The sequence below is a fragment of the Opisthorchis viverrini genome (assembly GCF_000715545.1).
Source record: "Opisthorchis viverrini unplaced genomic scaffold opera_v5_188, whole genome shotgun sequence".
NCBI lineage: Eukaryota > Metazoa > Platyhelminthes > Trematoda > Opisthorchiida > Opisthorchiidae > Opisthorchis > Opisthorchis viverrini.
In genome coordinates, this window is record NW_008751842.1 from 376,522 (window position 1) to 390,635 (window position 14,114).

Genomic DNA, 14,114 nt, shown 5'->3' on the forward strand with positions numbered 1-14,114 from the left:
CGCGTTCAGAACGAGGAACTGGTGTCATCCACCAATTTCTTCAAGCCTCACAATATTATAATGCCAAATCACATAACCTTATCTTAAATCAATACCTTCCGGAAGCCCCCCAATTAATCGCTCAAAGCGGTCTTAGAACACGCATCGCTGGAAGACAACTTCATTTGATCCATCCGTTAGTTTGGTATAAACTCAAGATACTTCAGTGATTAGGGTGCGAAGATGTCAACCGGAAGGCCTGTGGTTTGAACCCAAACCAGTTATCTCGACTACTTCTGATTAGGCTTGGGAAACCCAGTAGTATCTCAGTCCACGTGCTTCATTCATGTGGCATGGCAGCCAGGTACCTAAAGTGTGTCAGAGCAGACAGGTTTTTATCCGTTATTGTTGTCGGTTTGGTACGGTGACACAGAAGCAAGGGATGACCGATCTATAGCTGTGAAATCGGTGACATTTATTCTCCAAGACAATCATTCGCACTGCCGTTTACGCGTGTTGACACAACAGTGTTTTCAAACTCACTCTAATGCGGATTGACCATGAAGAATGGGGTGCGTGATGCGTCAAGCTTCATGCCATTCTGAACGGAGCGAAGCTCGCAAATCAAGTTTGTGCGATGCAGTCAATCCTCTTCTCATTGAACGTAAACGACACCTTATGACGTCAAATGTATCTGTTAAAGCGTTTGAGATAAAACTATGTAGTTGCATTCTGTTCATCTCATTCATGAAAATGTGTCAATCAGCTCATTCACTTGACCGAATCGCCACGCTCACAAACATACATCATGATTGTACCGATTAACCGAGTAATCAAGGGATTGTGCCAACTATGAGCAGTGAAACAGTGCTTGGGTTCCCTGATGTGAACTCCTTCAGTCCCAAAGACAGTCTGTAATGAGGTTACGGTAATCATACAGGCCTCATGGACCATTCAAGCTCTCCACTCCTGCTGTCCCATGGCGCGTCACATTGACTGTTATAACTGCCCCCCACAGCTTTCTTAATTGCTTCAGTTTATGCTACCGATTGTACTTTCGTACTTCTGTTAACTTATTTTAAGATCAGACCAATTATTCTCGGTGACCCACCAGCTAGTCGTCACAGTCTTGGCGTCTGTGCCAATGCTGATGTCTCCTGATGAGCAACTCACTGAGGTTTACGATTTTTACCACAATGGCGGCAGGACTCGGACGTAGGTAGTTTTAGCTAACCAACACTACTACTGGAATTAAGAAAATAATGCACGGTTATTTTGACTACTTCTTTAACTTCCTGAGGCCACCAGAGACAAAGTCTTCTGAGGGATTATTTATGGTTTCTTCAATCACTGTGGAAATCCTAAAACTACTGATTGTTTGCTAAGCCCTACCGAAACGATAAACTACTTTAAGCTATACGGAAAGTTAACAAGCCTACGCAGCGATTTTTACACAATTCTAACATAGGAGCTTACCAAATCCTTCACTCACCACTTCTACTGGCTAGTCTACCAAGTTCTGCCTTTCAAAAATGTCCAGTGAAGACACCATTATAGTACTCTTTGACGGAAAAATAGTTGGTTCGGTAGCCGCGTACAAAAAATTGTTGTCATAATGGGCGAGTTGCACTTGAAGATGACACTCCTATATGTCGCCTTGTTCAAGGCAGTGTTTGGCGGAATATTCCCAACAACTTCCTGGCGATTGAGAAGCGATACTGCGGAGTTTAGCTCTGACGGCTAACACAAGAACTTACAGTAGCAACAGCCGCGATGCCATTGACCTACACCGCATGTTCCTAATATGATTAAGTCAGAAAAGGGTAAGTAGTGTAACAAAAAAGTAAAACTAACGAGGTTTCATGGTTATCCTCTGCATGCGGATAACATTATATAATAACCATTCAGTTTTAACACCCTTTTGGTGCCTAGGTACCATGTCACTCGGAGGATACTGTCAGATTGCCCAAGCTTGGACCGGAGCGGTCGAGATGCCGGGTTTGAGTTCGAACCGGTTAGTAAGTGTATGCCTTAACCAGTGAGCTATCTCGACCTCAAAACGTGGATAGTCGTTCATCGTGACCAACACAGGAAGAAATTTATCCGTGTGTTATTACTGTCACTTTGCAAACAGTTGCAGTTCGATACTGGTCAGGTGTCTTCTGAGCGGTGTGACCCGCACATTTCTGAGAACGTTGCTCGGGGGAGAAAACCGTTGTTGCCCTCCTCTAATAACGAAGTCAGGGAGTGGCTAGTCGGGGTGTTAAAGTGATAGCTGAGTTACCATTTCTCCACGAAACAAACGCATGGAACGGTGTTATCCCGTTTCGTTGTTCACATTTATTGCTGAAACCAAAACACGGTTCATCACATGATCTTCTCAGAAATGTCAATCGACCGGATGACTTTAAACTACCATCGTTTTCAATTGTCCACTCCATCGGATCCTCGTTAGGGGATGCTCACACGGTTTTCGGCATGGTGGATTTACGCTCTTTAACTCGGCCTCGACTTGACACTAAACATCATCAAATTCTGGTGTTTGTAAACAGCCTATTCACTAAAAAAGATTAGCCTCCGCCCAACCTGTGCATTACGGGCGATGCGAGCGAAAATTACGGCATTCCGGGCATGTCAATCTATTTGTGACTACGTGCGTTCTTTGTTCGCATGCGTAACCGACGCGAGTCACAAACAGATGTTGGTGCGGGCAAATAGGTGATAAGAAAAACACCCAAACGATCGCCGAATCAACCATTCAGACCCAATTAAACTCAGACTTTAGGAAAACCACAGGCACTTCAACGCATTACCACCATATTCGGAACTCCGGTGGTGCGCAGCAAAACAGGAGAAAGTCACGACTACTGCCACATTAATGCGTGTGAATTTCACATATCTAAAAAAAACACCCAACTAATTCTCCCTATTACGGTAGTCCTCAACCTAGTAGGTTGTACAAATGTCACCTCAGTTGTTACTTGGAACAATATTCAAGATGTCGAAGTATTTTTCTTGATGAAACACTACGTATAGGTCTGGTGAAAACCTTTGAACATCCCACCATTGGTTTTGCCGGTCAGTTTTCCCTGGTATTTTAGAGCTAATTATAGGTCTGGTGAAAACCTTTGAACATCCCACCATTGGTTTTGTTGGTCAGTTTTCCCTGGTATTTATAGAGCTAATGGATTGAATCTTCAAGATGGCTGGCAGGCTTTTGTACCCGTGTAAACTGTCTGGTGATTTTTAAGATCCATGAAAACTAGACAAAAATCTCCAGGCCACATAGCCCAGATGATCCACCGATGTTTAACGCAAAATAGTAAACCTACGCCATTGTTGCACATCCGCAGAGGAAAAAAGTACCGACTGAACTTCAGGACGATAGCGTTCGTCGGTTTGACCTCGAGAAGGGGTCGAAAGCATTGTATAAAGCTCGCATAACTTGTTCTACTGGGCACTACCCGGTTAGACGAAAGGCAGCATGGAGCAACTACTTCTAAGGCAAATCCATGCTACTGGGTACCGCGCAGTAGCACGACACGGATGGAAGCATATGCCAATCTGTAATGCCAAAACTGTCAATAAACGGCTGGGTTTGGATGACAACGCTACATTTTCTCAGAATCACATGCGATCAGTGCAACCAGTGCCTTACCACATCAAAAAACTTTTGGCTGTCTCCAAAAAAAAATTGAAAAAATGGTGAGGGCAGCAATGTAGCGACATCGTTCAGACCAATATATCGAATCAACCAACAAGTACTGACGTACTCTTTTGACCGCATGAGTCACTTCAGCTTCTGGATTTTTAATTTTATGACCTTCATCAAGAATCAGGTATGTCCAAGACGGTTCCAACGCCGTCAATACGTCCTGGTAAGTTACAAGAGTCTGGTATGTTGTGAGAAGGACACTGCCCGGATGATTACCCATTGACCGGATGAGGCTGTTCTGTAAGACGGAAACACGGAAATTAGATAAGATACGTGAGTTGAACGTGGAACATTATGTAATGGAATGCCTAACAATTGAGGTTTCAGTCTGCTCGAAATCATACGAACCTTAGTCGGTAAAAACTGGGTTCTTGTTCCAAAGGTTGAACGTGAGGATAGACAGATTTGAGATAAAGTGCTTTGAAAAAGGACAGAAACTAGTGGCCCCAACAAAGCACCAAACTCACCGGTTTCTGATAGCCGGATCCGGTTGAATGAAGGATCGCCACTCTCAAAGCCGGATACCACTGGTGGAATTCACGCAGCCATTGTTGTAGCACCGTGGCTGGGCAAACAATGAGAGCGGAAGCAAAGTCGCCCGTGCTGCGAAAAGCAGAAACAATTTAGGAAAACCGCAGAAAGGCGAAATTCACGGAGCTGGTTCATATTCCTAGAGCACGGCCTAGTGACATGCTTGGCTGCCATAAAAAGAGACAAATATCTCGCGTAGACGGAGCGCTTTCAAGAAGAGGTCACTTTTGGTAGACCGTTCCAGAAAAGACAATAGTACATCTCACGCTAGCTCTAGAAAGCTACCGTTTCCAATTTTCGGTGCTTCATTTTCATGGATTAGTACAAGTTGGACGATTGTGAAGTCTGCCGGTAACGTGCAGTTGAATGGAATGATCCGAGGCATCGGTATAAAATAAGCTGGGATTTCAAATCCTGAAAGCCCATGAAACCAATACGGTTCGTGAACTAAAACCGTCAGCCGAAACAGAAAACAGATTTAAAAACGGTTGACGACGAACATACCGGTTCAAACCATGAATGATACAAAGAAAACTAGTAGATATGTAATTTGAAAAAGGGAACATAGCATAAAACGCTTCGGCATTCTTAATGTGACCCGTCTTCCAGGATTACGCGCACACAATTGTTCAAGTGCTCGTTTTAGATGCGCTTCAGGGTACATAGCTCTCTCTCATTGTTGAAAATCGCCTCTTGGAAAAGACTACTTTTAGTTCGTCGGTTCGATTTTCTGTCTGCAGTGATGCCCTCCAAGAATCGATGGTTTTTTATCGATTCTCAAAGGTGTTCCTTCCGGAAGGAATGGCCAAACACATATGCTACCAGTGTCAGTCAAGGATGATTGTTGTGAAATCAGTGCCATGTATTGGTCGTAAGCTGCCTATAGATTTTAACAGACCTGGCCTGATAGTATCCTCAATAAGAAACCAGATGATCCCATAGTGGCTAGCTGTACCTTTATAGGAGACATACAAATATTATCAAGTAGATGAACGAATAAGAAAGCTAGTCAGATAATACGGCCACACGACCTAGATCTGGCAGAGCAAAGTCGCAAAACACACCTATGCCGATGAGATGGTCCAGGTCCCAAGTGACCACTTTTACTCGTCGCCAAAAACTCCGAGTAGTGCAGTCCAGCGAGAAAAGCAATGATCTAGAACAGAGAAGGATAAATTACGGATAGACTGTGGGAGAATGAAGTAGGCAACAGGAGATTCACCAATAATAAAATAATTTGAAGTTACAGGAATTTGCAAACCAGCAACGCCAGCCCCTCTAGTCAGTCACAAGCACAAAACACTATAAATTCGTAGTTACTTCCCCATGTTTTACTTGGACGGATAACACCAAGACCCAAAAACCCTACAATTTACACCACAAACTCAGATCATATACAGTCGTCCTGTCCTCGAGAAAGGCTAGTGCAAAGAGAGGTCATTTTGGCTTGAATCAACTGCTGTGGCAAGTGCTCTGAGCTAACTGAGTGACCTCAGAGCTGTGCATTAAAATCATCATGGACCACTGAAAAAAGCTGGTACAACAGAACGCTACTTTTTATCGCCTAATTGGTTGGATTCACTTTGCACAGTTTGATAAGACGAGGTTAGAGCAATACAACGCCCCAATGGAGGATCCTGACACCTTAGATTTGAAGGGATCAACAAAAGTGGTGACCGAATTTACTGGAAGAATTCCTTCTGGGAGAACCATAAGGTAATCCCAATATTTACTTCTCTGAAATAGGGGTCCAACAAGAGAACAACTAGTCCCGATTCCGATGACTTCAAAATTTAGGTTTGTCAGGTTCCCTAAAGTTCTGTTTGCCTTGTCTCAGGATTTCCATTCGAGTGGAGGCAATAACCAACGTGATCGAGTTGACTGAACAGGACATTCATGCTTCGTTTCCAAGCCATGCACTGACGCTAACTTTTCCGCCACATCGATCAGTTCACCTGCAAGCGTCAGAATTCCGTATGACCTCATTCGGTTTTGCAGCAGCATTTTATACTATCCAAGTAAAATATGTACACCACACTGCACAGCTGAATTACTTAGGTTAATTGGAATTTTTAATTCCAAACTGTTTCACTCAAGGAAGGAAATGTCCCTAGGGTACCCACTGCCTACAAACAGACGCCTCTGTAGCATTTCGATTGCCGAAGTGTTTCAAGCCGACAAAGAAGACTCAAGCAGCACATCGATTTCGAATTTGAAGAAGGACAGCATCCTTGCCTAACACTACTAAATGTGGTGAAATCGGGAGGAAGTTTGTTGTGGACCCGAGACTTCCGCTGGAGTACACGCGGACTCCACATAAGGGACAACAATTTAAAAAGGGCCCCCTACATCACAAGGCACTGCCGAAGTTTCTGAGCAACAATTGAGTCAAACGGCCATTGTTGGTCGACGGAAGAATGGGCTCAATGCCAGCCGCAAAGTGAAGAAGAAACCTTGGCCAGCGCAAAACCCTGCTCGCTTCTCATAAATCTAACTCTCACAAAGGAGGATCAACCTGTGTACGATGGTACCAGAAGGAATCTTGGAGACCCTAGCCGCCAGACTGATCCCCCTACGGATTTCGCATGAATACCGAATACTGGAACCACTAACGAAGCGCTCGTTTCTATCGGTATCCGGCATCCTCATTCCAGTAAGCTCATCAGGCTAGCCACAAAGAGTTCAATTCCTCTTAAGAACGCAGGATGCGAAACGTCAAGAAAAGGTGCTTCGCTACCTTGAGGCAACAAAATCGCACACCGGATTTCAGTTACTGGTGTAAAACTGGAGTCGAATTTCAATTCAGGTTCACCTGATCCTACCAGGGGTTGTGTAAATTGAAGCCAGCTGAACCGTTCTTAATAGTGTTTAGCCAATCGTTCAAGACGATGTTTTTGTGAATGAGTTCAGGTCCCGCACTTTCCAGAGCGTTTCAGTCCACTGTCCCTTGACTAGTTGATCAGATTAGCTGGAGTATGCAGCGACTATTTTTCATGTACGAAAGCTTTCTCCACTTTCGGAGACTTACTCCGCTTTCACTATCTACCAGTCTTCTATGCCCATCCTTAGACTCTCCATATCTCGGTGTTTGAGGAAACTACGTTGGCCATCGTGGTCGTTTATTGCTGGTGATGTTTTCTGGTGTCAATGGGAATTGGTGATCATAACGATATCCTGTGTTCGTTGGTGCGCAGGCAACCTCGAACAAACAGTCACAGAAGCTGTGAACGTGGCTTTTTTACCATTGCAATCGACATTCATTACCATCGTGTTTGTTTGGTCCTGAAAGATTTCCAGTCAAATAAGTTCAACAGTGTTGGGCGACAGACACATTGGAGGTAAACTGAATGGCCATGCACGAATGCACGTGTTCCCAAATGGATGCGAACCGAAACGAGTTCTTGCACAGCGCCAGGATCAAAGTCGAGTGGAGTACTCAAAACCGAATGACAATTTTGCACTGAAGTTCTCCATCGACAACTGAACGCCACACAGTGCGCCCAACTCGAGTTGGCTTGTAATTGGTGGCCTGCCGGTAACACGGTGAGTGCTTTTGCTTAGAGTCCGCGCTGACTAATCGTGTTCGCCACTTAATTGAAGGAATCACTCTCCAGTATCTGTGCACTGAACACCAAACCAGAGTTAACCGCTATTCTGGAATTCTCTCGGACTTAGTCGGCCGACTCAGGTACTTCCAGGACCACGAGACCTGTACTTGTCCCTGACCGAAGCAACCGTGGTAAACATCGATAGAAACTATCTTCGTCAGCCTGAGCTGTCATCTGCAGGAGCGCATACTGACACAACAAAAAAAACACCGTTTACTGCGACGAGATACACTGATCTCAATTGAACCAGTCAAACGCATTCAAACCTGGAGCTAAGCATAACTCTCATGCCGTAGATACTACGGACCATTACACAAGGGCCATGAGACGAAAGAAGAACAAAGTGCGATAAATCTAGGTTCGGTCCGAGCGGCAGGTCTAGTATGCGTGTTTTGGAGACGCAACATCTGTGGATCGGAAAATGAGAAAGGTTCAAGCAAGATATACCTGTTGACTAAATTGACAGCGACGACAGACTAAGAAAGTCCCGATATGGAACCGCTCATGTGGATTTACTGCGAACGACTAGGCGACTGATAACTAAGCTCTGTATGTTTTGTCCTGACATTACAGCCGTGTCCCAAGTCCTCTGTCTTCTTATCGCGTTGTCTGGCACGCTCAGTGCAGGCGTAACCAATAGACGGCCACCCACGATACAACAAGCCTTCAATGTCATAAAATGATAATCCTAAAACGGCTATCAAGTACTCTCAAAGGCACATGCAAACCGATCTAAGCCTGGATTAGCAGAAGGATGTCGGTAAGCAGTCTCAAATACGAGCTGTATCTTGAGCGACCTACGAGATGTAAGCTAATCCATCAGTGTTGGGTGTGAAAGTTGACCAACATGACGACACTTGACTACCTCTGAATTTACACTTACCAGTTTACTGAAAATAGTGTTCAGTACGTGATGACAATTTGAGCACGACTAACGACGAAACAGTGGAAGATAATAAAAGGACACTGACTATGGAAGCAAGGGAAATCACGGGTTACTTGCTTCCATCAATGAAATTTCGTGAAAAGTATTGGAATCATGGTCCCCAAAAGTATTCCGTGCCGAGAATTGGATGAGTGAACTTTCAGAAAAATCCACAGAACGCACCTGAATCGTTTTGCCTAAACCCATTTCATCGCCAAGTATTCCACCACATTGTTTCTGATGAAGTTGCCACAACCAGTTCACTCCTGTGCGTTGATATTCAAACAGACGAGACCAGATACGCCCGGGTACAAGGAAATTTTTATCCAGTTGCCCATCTGGTGGAATGGGGTCAGGATCCTGGAAATGAAAAGAGTAAAGAGAGGATGTATTTGTCTCGGCCAGACCTTTGCCAGTTTAGGTAGATCCCAGATAAATTCCTAAATAGTAACATCAGGAAAAGGCCAACGACATCTGGTAAACTTCAGTTGCAATGCAATGTGGACTTAGCTTTTACCTCACCATGTTCCTTCGCCAGCTGACGCTCTAATGCATCCAAATGTCGTTGACGGCGTAAGCGTTTCTGAAACTGTTCGAGATTAGCATCATCCAATTTTTTCGTAGTTCGGATGGGCCGTTTAGGGAGGCGGATCTTCTTTACTGGTGGCGATTTCGCACATTTTACTATTGTGGGTGGACCTTTTCGTTTATGCTCGGGGAGTGTTGGTTTGGGCACCGGTGCAGCAGTTGTGAGGGCAGCGATAGAACCTAATGGATGAAGGAGAATTTACAATCAAAAGCATGGCAACACGCGCGTCAGTCGCAATGTAAAACTATTGGAATGGGTATGACACATTGAGTTCGAGCAACAGCATCAACCGTCGATTAGACTTGAACGCTGATTTGGAGGCACCACTGAAGTCAATAAAATCACTCAAGTATAAAGTGTTACACCCCAATATAAGTATTACCCGTTAGTACTTGGAGCGAGGCGTTGTCAACGAGCCCGTAGTTCAAGAGGATTACTCATTGAGCGGACCATGGGGTCCCAAAAATTTGACATATAGTAAAGCACCGTAGCGGATTTGTGGCGTTAAATTCATCTTGGTGCTAACCTGTGGTAGCAGAAAATTAGTTTTGTGTAAAGTTGATGTGGTCTCTCATTGTAGAGAACGTGATTATGGACCCCGTGGTTTTGTGGGATAAAGGTTTCAATTCCGAAGAGCATTTAGGAACCAGTCCAATACAATGAGAGAAACTGACCCAATGCTCTGTCAATTAGCCTCAGCAGTCCGGGCCAAGGAAAAATGGAGAGTAAATCTACTGAATAAGATGGTCGTTGAACCTAACTATCCTGGATCTTCCATTTGGTCTGCTCTTTTCTCAATACTAAAGGCTGACGCCCTGTGAGGGTTAAAAGCACTAATGAATGAATGAATTAATCTTGTGATTGAAGGGCGACAAACACGGTAGAAAGGTCAAGCATATTCTTGGACTTCGTCCGAAACGAAAGTTCTCTGTTTGCAGTCACCAAGCGTAACCGGACTGACTGACCACTCCACCACACACGTCATCCGACAGTTTACTTGCAGCTGCAGTGAGATACATAGAACAGACCAGCGCCTTTATCAGCGGATCACTTCCGAAAAAATTCGAACGAGCGGTGTAGCTCGTAGATAAGGGCCCAACATCTGTGGCACGTAACGGAGGGTCATCAATTACGCGAAATATCCCCGAAACAGGTCCCATAATTTAACCTTCTCAAGACTTCCAAGTTATTCCACATAGCGAAAACCCGAAGCTAAGATTATTTTGTGAAGCGACGTCAGTCATAGCACAACAACAATGGCTCAAACTGTCCTTACTCTAGAGCTGACCTCACTCTGGCTTCTTTTACACGACGGACTGTAAAGTTCGGCGCTCTCCGTCTGTTACAACGCTTTTTGTCCACGAAACTAGTACTTTTAATCGATGAAACTTGAAACGTTAATGTCTTGCTACCTAACTACTGGCCGTGATGGTGAAATGGATTAGAATCCCCATATTTCCAGTGTTTTCATCGATTGTCGGCAGACTCACCGTTTCAAACTACCAAAGACGAGAGATATGACGCAAAAATGCGCAACTGGATGTAGAATAATACATACGAAAGATAAGTACGGTTATGTGGCGGCAATGGTTCACATACATGGCTGGTCGCTTCAGTTTGGTCGGCGATTTAAACGCCTTTGCGTCAAGTAGTCCAATAGCTATTGAGCGGATAGTACCAACCGAACGGTTAAGTTTGGTCGGCTGATTTCCCAATGACACAGATGCTTTGACAAAGAGGTTTCTATCCACTAAGTGGTTTAGGTCCCCACCAAACGGCCCACGCACACAAAATTACACATTTGTGAGGCCTGCCATCATCGCTAAATGCCGTAAATTTCTGGTTAGTTTGCTGCAAAACTGAAGTCCTTTGGAAAATAATTTCACATCGCAAGGGGAGTCAGATTGTGCAGCCCCATTAGATTTAGATGGAGATTCAGCTGAGGGTGTACTTGCTCCAAGAGGTAATCGAAAGAAAGTGTAGTTACATACATCCAGAAAATGTAAGGTTCCGTTTCCTTTCACAACTATTAATCAGGCTAATAGAAAAAGCGCTCTAGGTGGTCACTGAACACCAGTACGATGACAGTGGTTGAGAAAACTGACGCCCCTTTTTCAAAAATTATAATCAGTATCGAAGGACCATGCATAGGTCTGGTGTAAAACAGTCGGTTTCAATCAACATGCGGCACCATGAACAGTCAACTGACAACTTACTTTCCGTGGTTTGTGAATACGCCAACAAGCTGGGCTGATCGCTGAGAGACGTATCTTGCAACATTGACAGTTTGGACAACAGTGATTGTTTTCGAGAGTTGAGGACATCGATCTGCTTCATCTGAATACGGCATGAAGCGAGATAGTTTGCAAACTTGCTTTGTTTTCGATTTCCAGTTCCAAACCACGGATCCTTCGTGAAGAAGTTATTTCTCCTGAACTTGATGTGGACTGTGTCAGAAGCGTATCAAGTGTGCGTTCCATATTCTCTAAGTGAGAATTGGCAAATCTAAGAAAAGTCATGGGTGAAAACGATGGGTACTTCAGATCATCCTCCAGACTTAGCAGACGCTGATGTGTCTTAGAGACTTCTGATTCGACATGTTTCTGGAAAGCATTCGCAGCCTGATGAAGTACACCTGGCGAAGAAATCATATTTTATCCGAAAATGGTCAGCCTCACCCGCCTCAAACTCCAGCTGCTTGTAGGCAATCACATTAGGTAACGTATCGGTCTCGTCGTTTATTGCTGCAGGAATTTGCGCCTTATCAATAATGTGTGCTTTTCCAGTCTTTGACATAATACACAAAAGCTCGAGTGCTGGAGCCAACAAAAAGGCTAAATTGTGAAGGAAATACTGGAAGGATAGATCACAGCAAAAAATAAGCGAAAACCAGTAAGCGGTAGAAGCCGAATATTGAGATAATTTATCCCAATGACATTTATAGGGGAGTGCTTTCGTGGAGCAGTTCAGTTTACATTATCAGCCATAAAACATGCACCAAGGATACATTAGTTCCAGCTGCAACTCTTTCCGTCACTGGAATATGGGGGAGCAGGGGAGACGGTATCAGAGGCAAAAAACAGTTTGGAAAACTAGGAAGCTATACACTGAATTCGGCAGTCAACGTTTTCATTCTTCGTCACCACATCAGAATATCCGCCTCCCAGTCGCTTCCATTTAACACAGAAAAGTACGAAAAGAGCTCTGCGAAGCATAGAGTCTTCTGATATGTCAAAACCAGCGTAACTTATGAAGCCCGAGCGACTCATTCAAGTTGGGGGAGTTCCTTTTTCCTTTTTCCGCAATGCTAGTCCGATGTCCCCACCAGACCCGACCAATGCTTCTGCTACATCAATGGTCAACGACTGACTTACCTTCTATCGCTGGAGAAGTGATATCGGCAATGTTGTGGAATATGGATAGCTCGGGTGCGCTGTTTGTTTGTTGGAGTGATGTCTCACGCTGGATTTCTGTTGTTGACGACCAGCTAGTGTCCCTGTTCCCCAGAGGTAGTGTTGAAGCAGGTCAGTTGAACTGTTCTTTGAAGTGTTCAGTCCATCGCCCAAGACGACGATCTTATGAGTGAACTGCTGCTGCGTCTTTTTCGCAAGCCGTTTCGCTGAACGGTTGATCGAATCAGCTGAAATATGGCGTGGCTGTCGCCTGCAGCGGAACCCTTCTCCATCTCCCAGGCCTGAGTAATCCACTAGCGTTCTCTGTCATTCTCCAAGTTCTTGATTATCCGGTGCTTGAGGGATTTATGCGCACCATTAAAGTCGCCTATGTTGTTTTTTTAGCAGAATTAAGACATGGTTATCTCAAAGATATCCACTGTTCGTTTATTCGGGTTAGGCGGTTTCGAAGAGACAGTTCTGAGAGCTTACCGCATAGCCTCTTCGACTTTTTCCCATTCAACCTTTAACCAACCGTTGACCGAGCATGGCGGCGTGTTTTGATCGGCTTTTTAGCCAGATTAGATCGTCACTCTTGAGCTACTGAAAGATGTTCAAGTTGACGAACGGAGGTGCTTTGCTTCGGTACGCGTAATAATGACGGCAAATGATGTGATAATAAATGAAATAAATAATCGTTCAGCTGTAGCGCCCATTCGGTGCCTAGCTGCCATGCCACCCGAGGGAAGCACGAGGGCTGGGATACTGTCAGGCTGCCCAAGCCTAGACAGGGGAAGTCGAGAGACAGTGGTCGGGTTCGAACCACGGACCTTCCGGTCAGTAAATTCGCGCTCTAACCACATGAGCCATATCGCCCGCAATCGTTAACTGAAGCTCTCCATCGGTAGCCGACAGAGACATGGTCAGACAGATTCTACGACTGTCCTACGGTCGGATGCCTCCAATTAAGTATGAGGGTTTAAGCTGGAAGTTCGTACTGGCCAGGAACAGACGATGTTCAGCACGCAACTAAAGGAGCCGCTTCCCCTTATCTATACTATGAGCTAGAATTCCAAATCTATCGCCAAACTGTCTCTCTTACAGACTTATTTGACGAACCTGGGCGTCCATATCATACCATGATGACTATATTTCTTCTTGATGACCGAAGCAATCGCAACAGATTTCGGTAAAATTCGTCCCTAATTTCACAACTGCAGTCTGTCGAGGCACACACGGATGAGAGGAGCAAACACCGCATCAACCTGTGTTGGTCGTTCAGCCCAAAGATGACTCTTTACTGGGATCCAGTCCAGTAAAGTACTTTTAGCGTTGGGGATGGGTGCGGCACCACGCCATAGATACCTCAAGCCAT

General features: G+C 44.7%; 2 protein-coding genes across 2 annotated transcripts in view; one reads left to right on the top strand and one right to left on the bottom strand.

The window, feature by feature from the left end:
* The window catches only part of T265_14381 (hypothetical protein), a gene marked incomplete at both ends in the record, with an annotated part of 31,725 nt that extends 19,109 nt beyond the window's left edge, over window positions 1-12,616 (bottom strand). Inside the window, 9 exon segments of the mRNA XM_009173408.1 lie at window positions 3,753-3,932; window positions 4,162-4,297; window positions 5,290-5,381; window positions 8,942-9,118; window positions 9,276-9,526; window positions 11,564-11,684; window positions 11,693-11,982; window positions 12,026-12,200; window positions 12,542-12,616. Of these exon segments, the coding sequence (XP_009171672.1) occupies window positions 3,753-3,932; window positions 4,162-4,297; window positions 5,290-5,381; window positions 8,942-9,118; window positions 9,276-9,526; window positions 11,564-11,684; window positions 11,693-11,982; window positions 12,026-12,200; window positions 12,542-12,616 (1,497 nt within the window).
* T265_07781 (hypothetical protein) overlaps window positions 1-12,716 on the top strand; it is a gene marked incomplete at both ends in the record, with an annotated part of 37,014 nt that extends 24,298 nt beyond the window's left edge. The window contains 2 exons of the mRNA XM_009173393.1: window positions 11,741-11,836; window positions 12,659-12,716. Of these exons, the coding sequence (XP_009171657.1) occupies window positions 11,741-11,836; window positions 12,659-12,716 (154 nt within the window). The remainder of the gene's footprint in view (window positions 1-11,740; window positions 11,837-12,658) is intronic.
* Window positions 12,717-14,114: the final 1,398 nt, after the last annotated feature.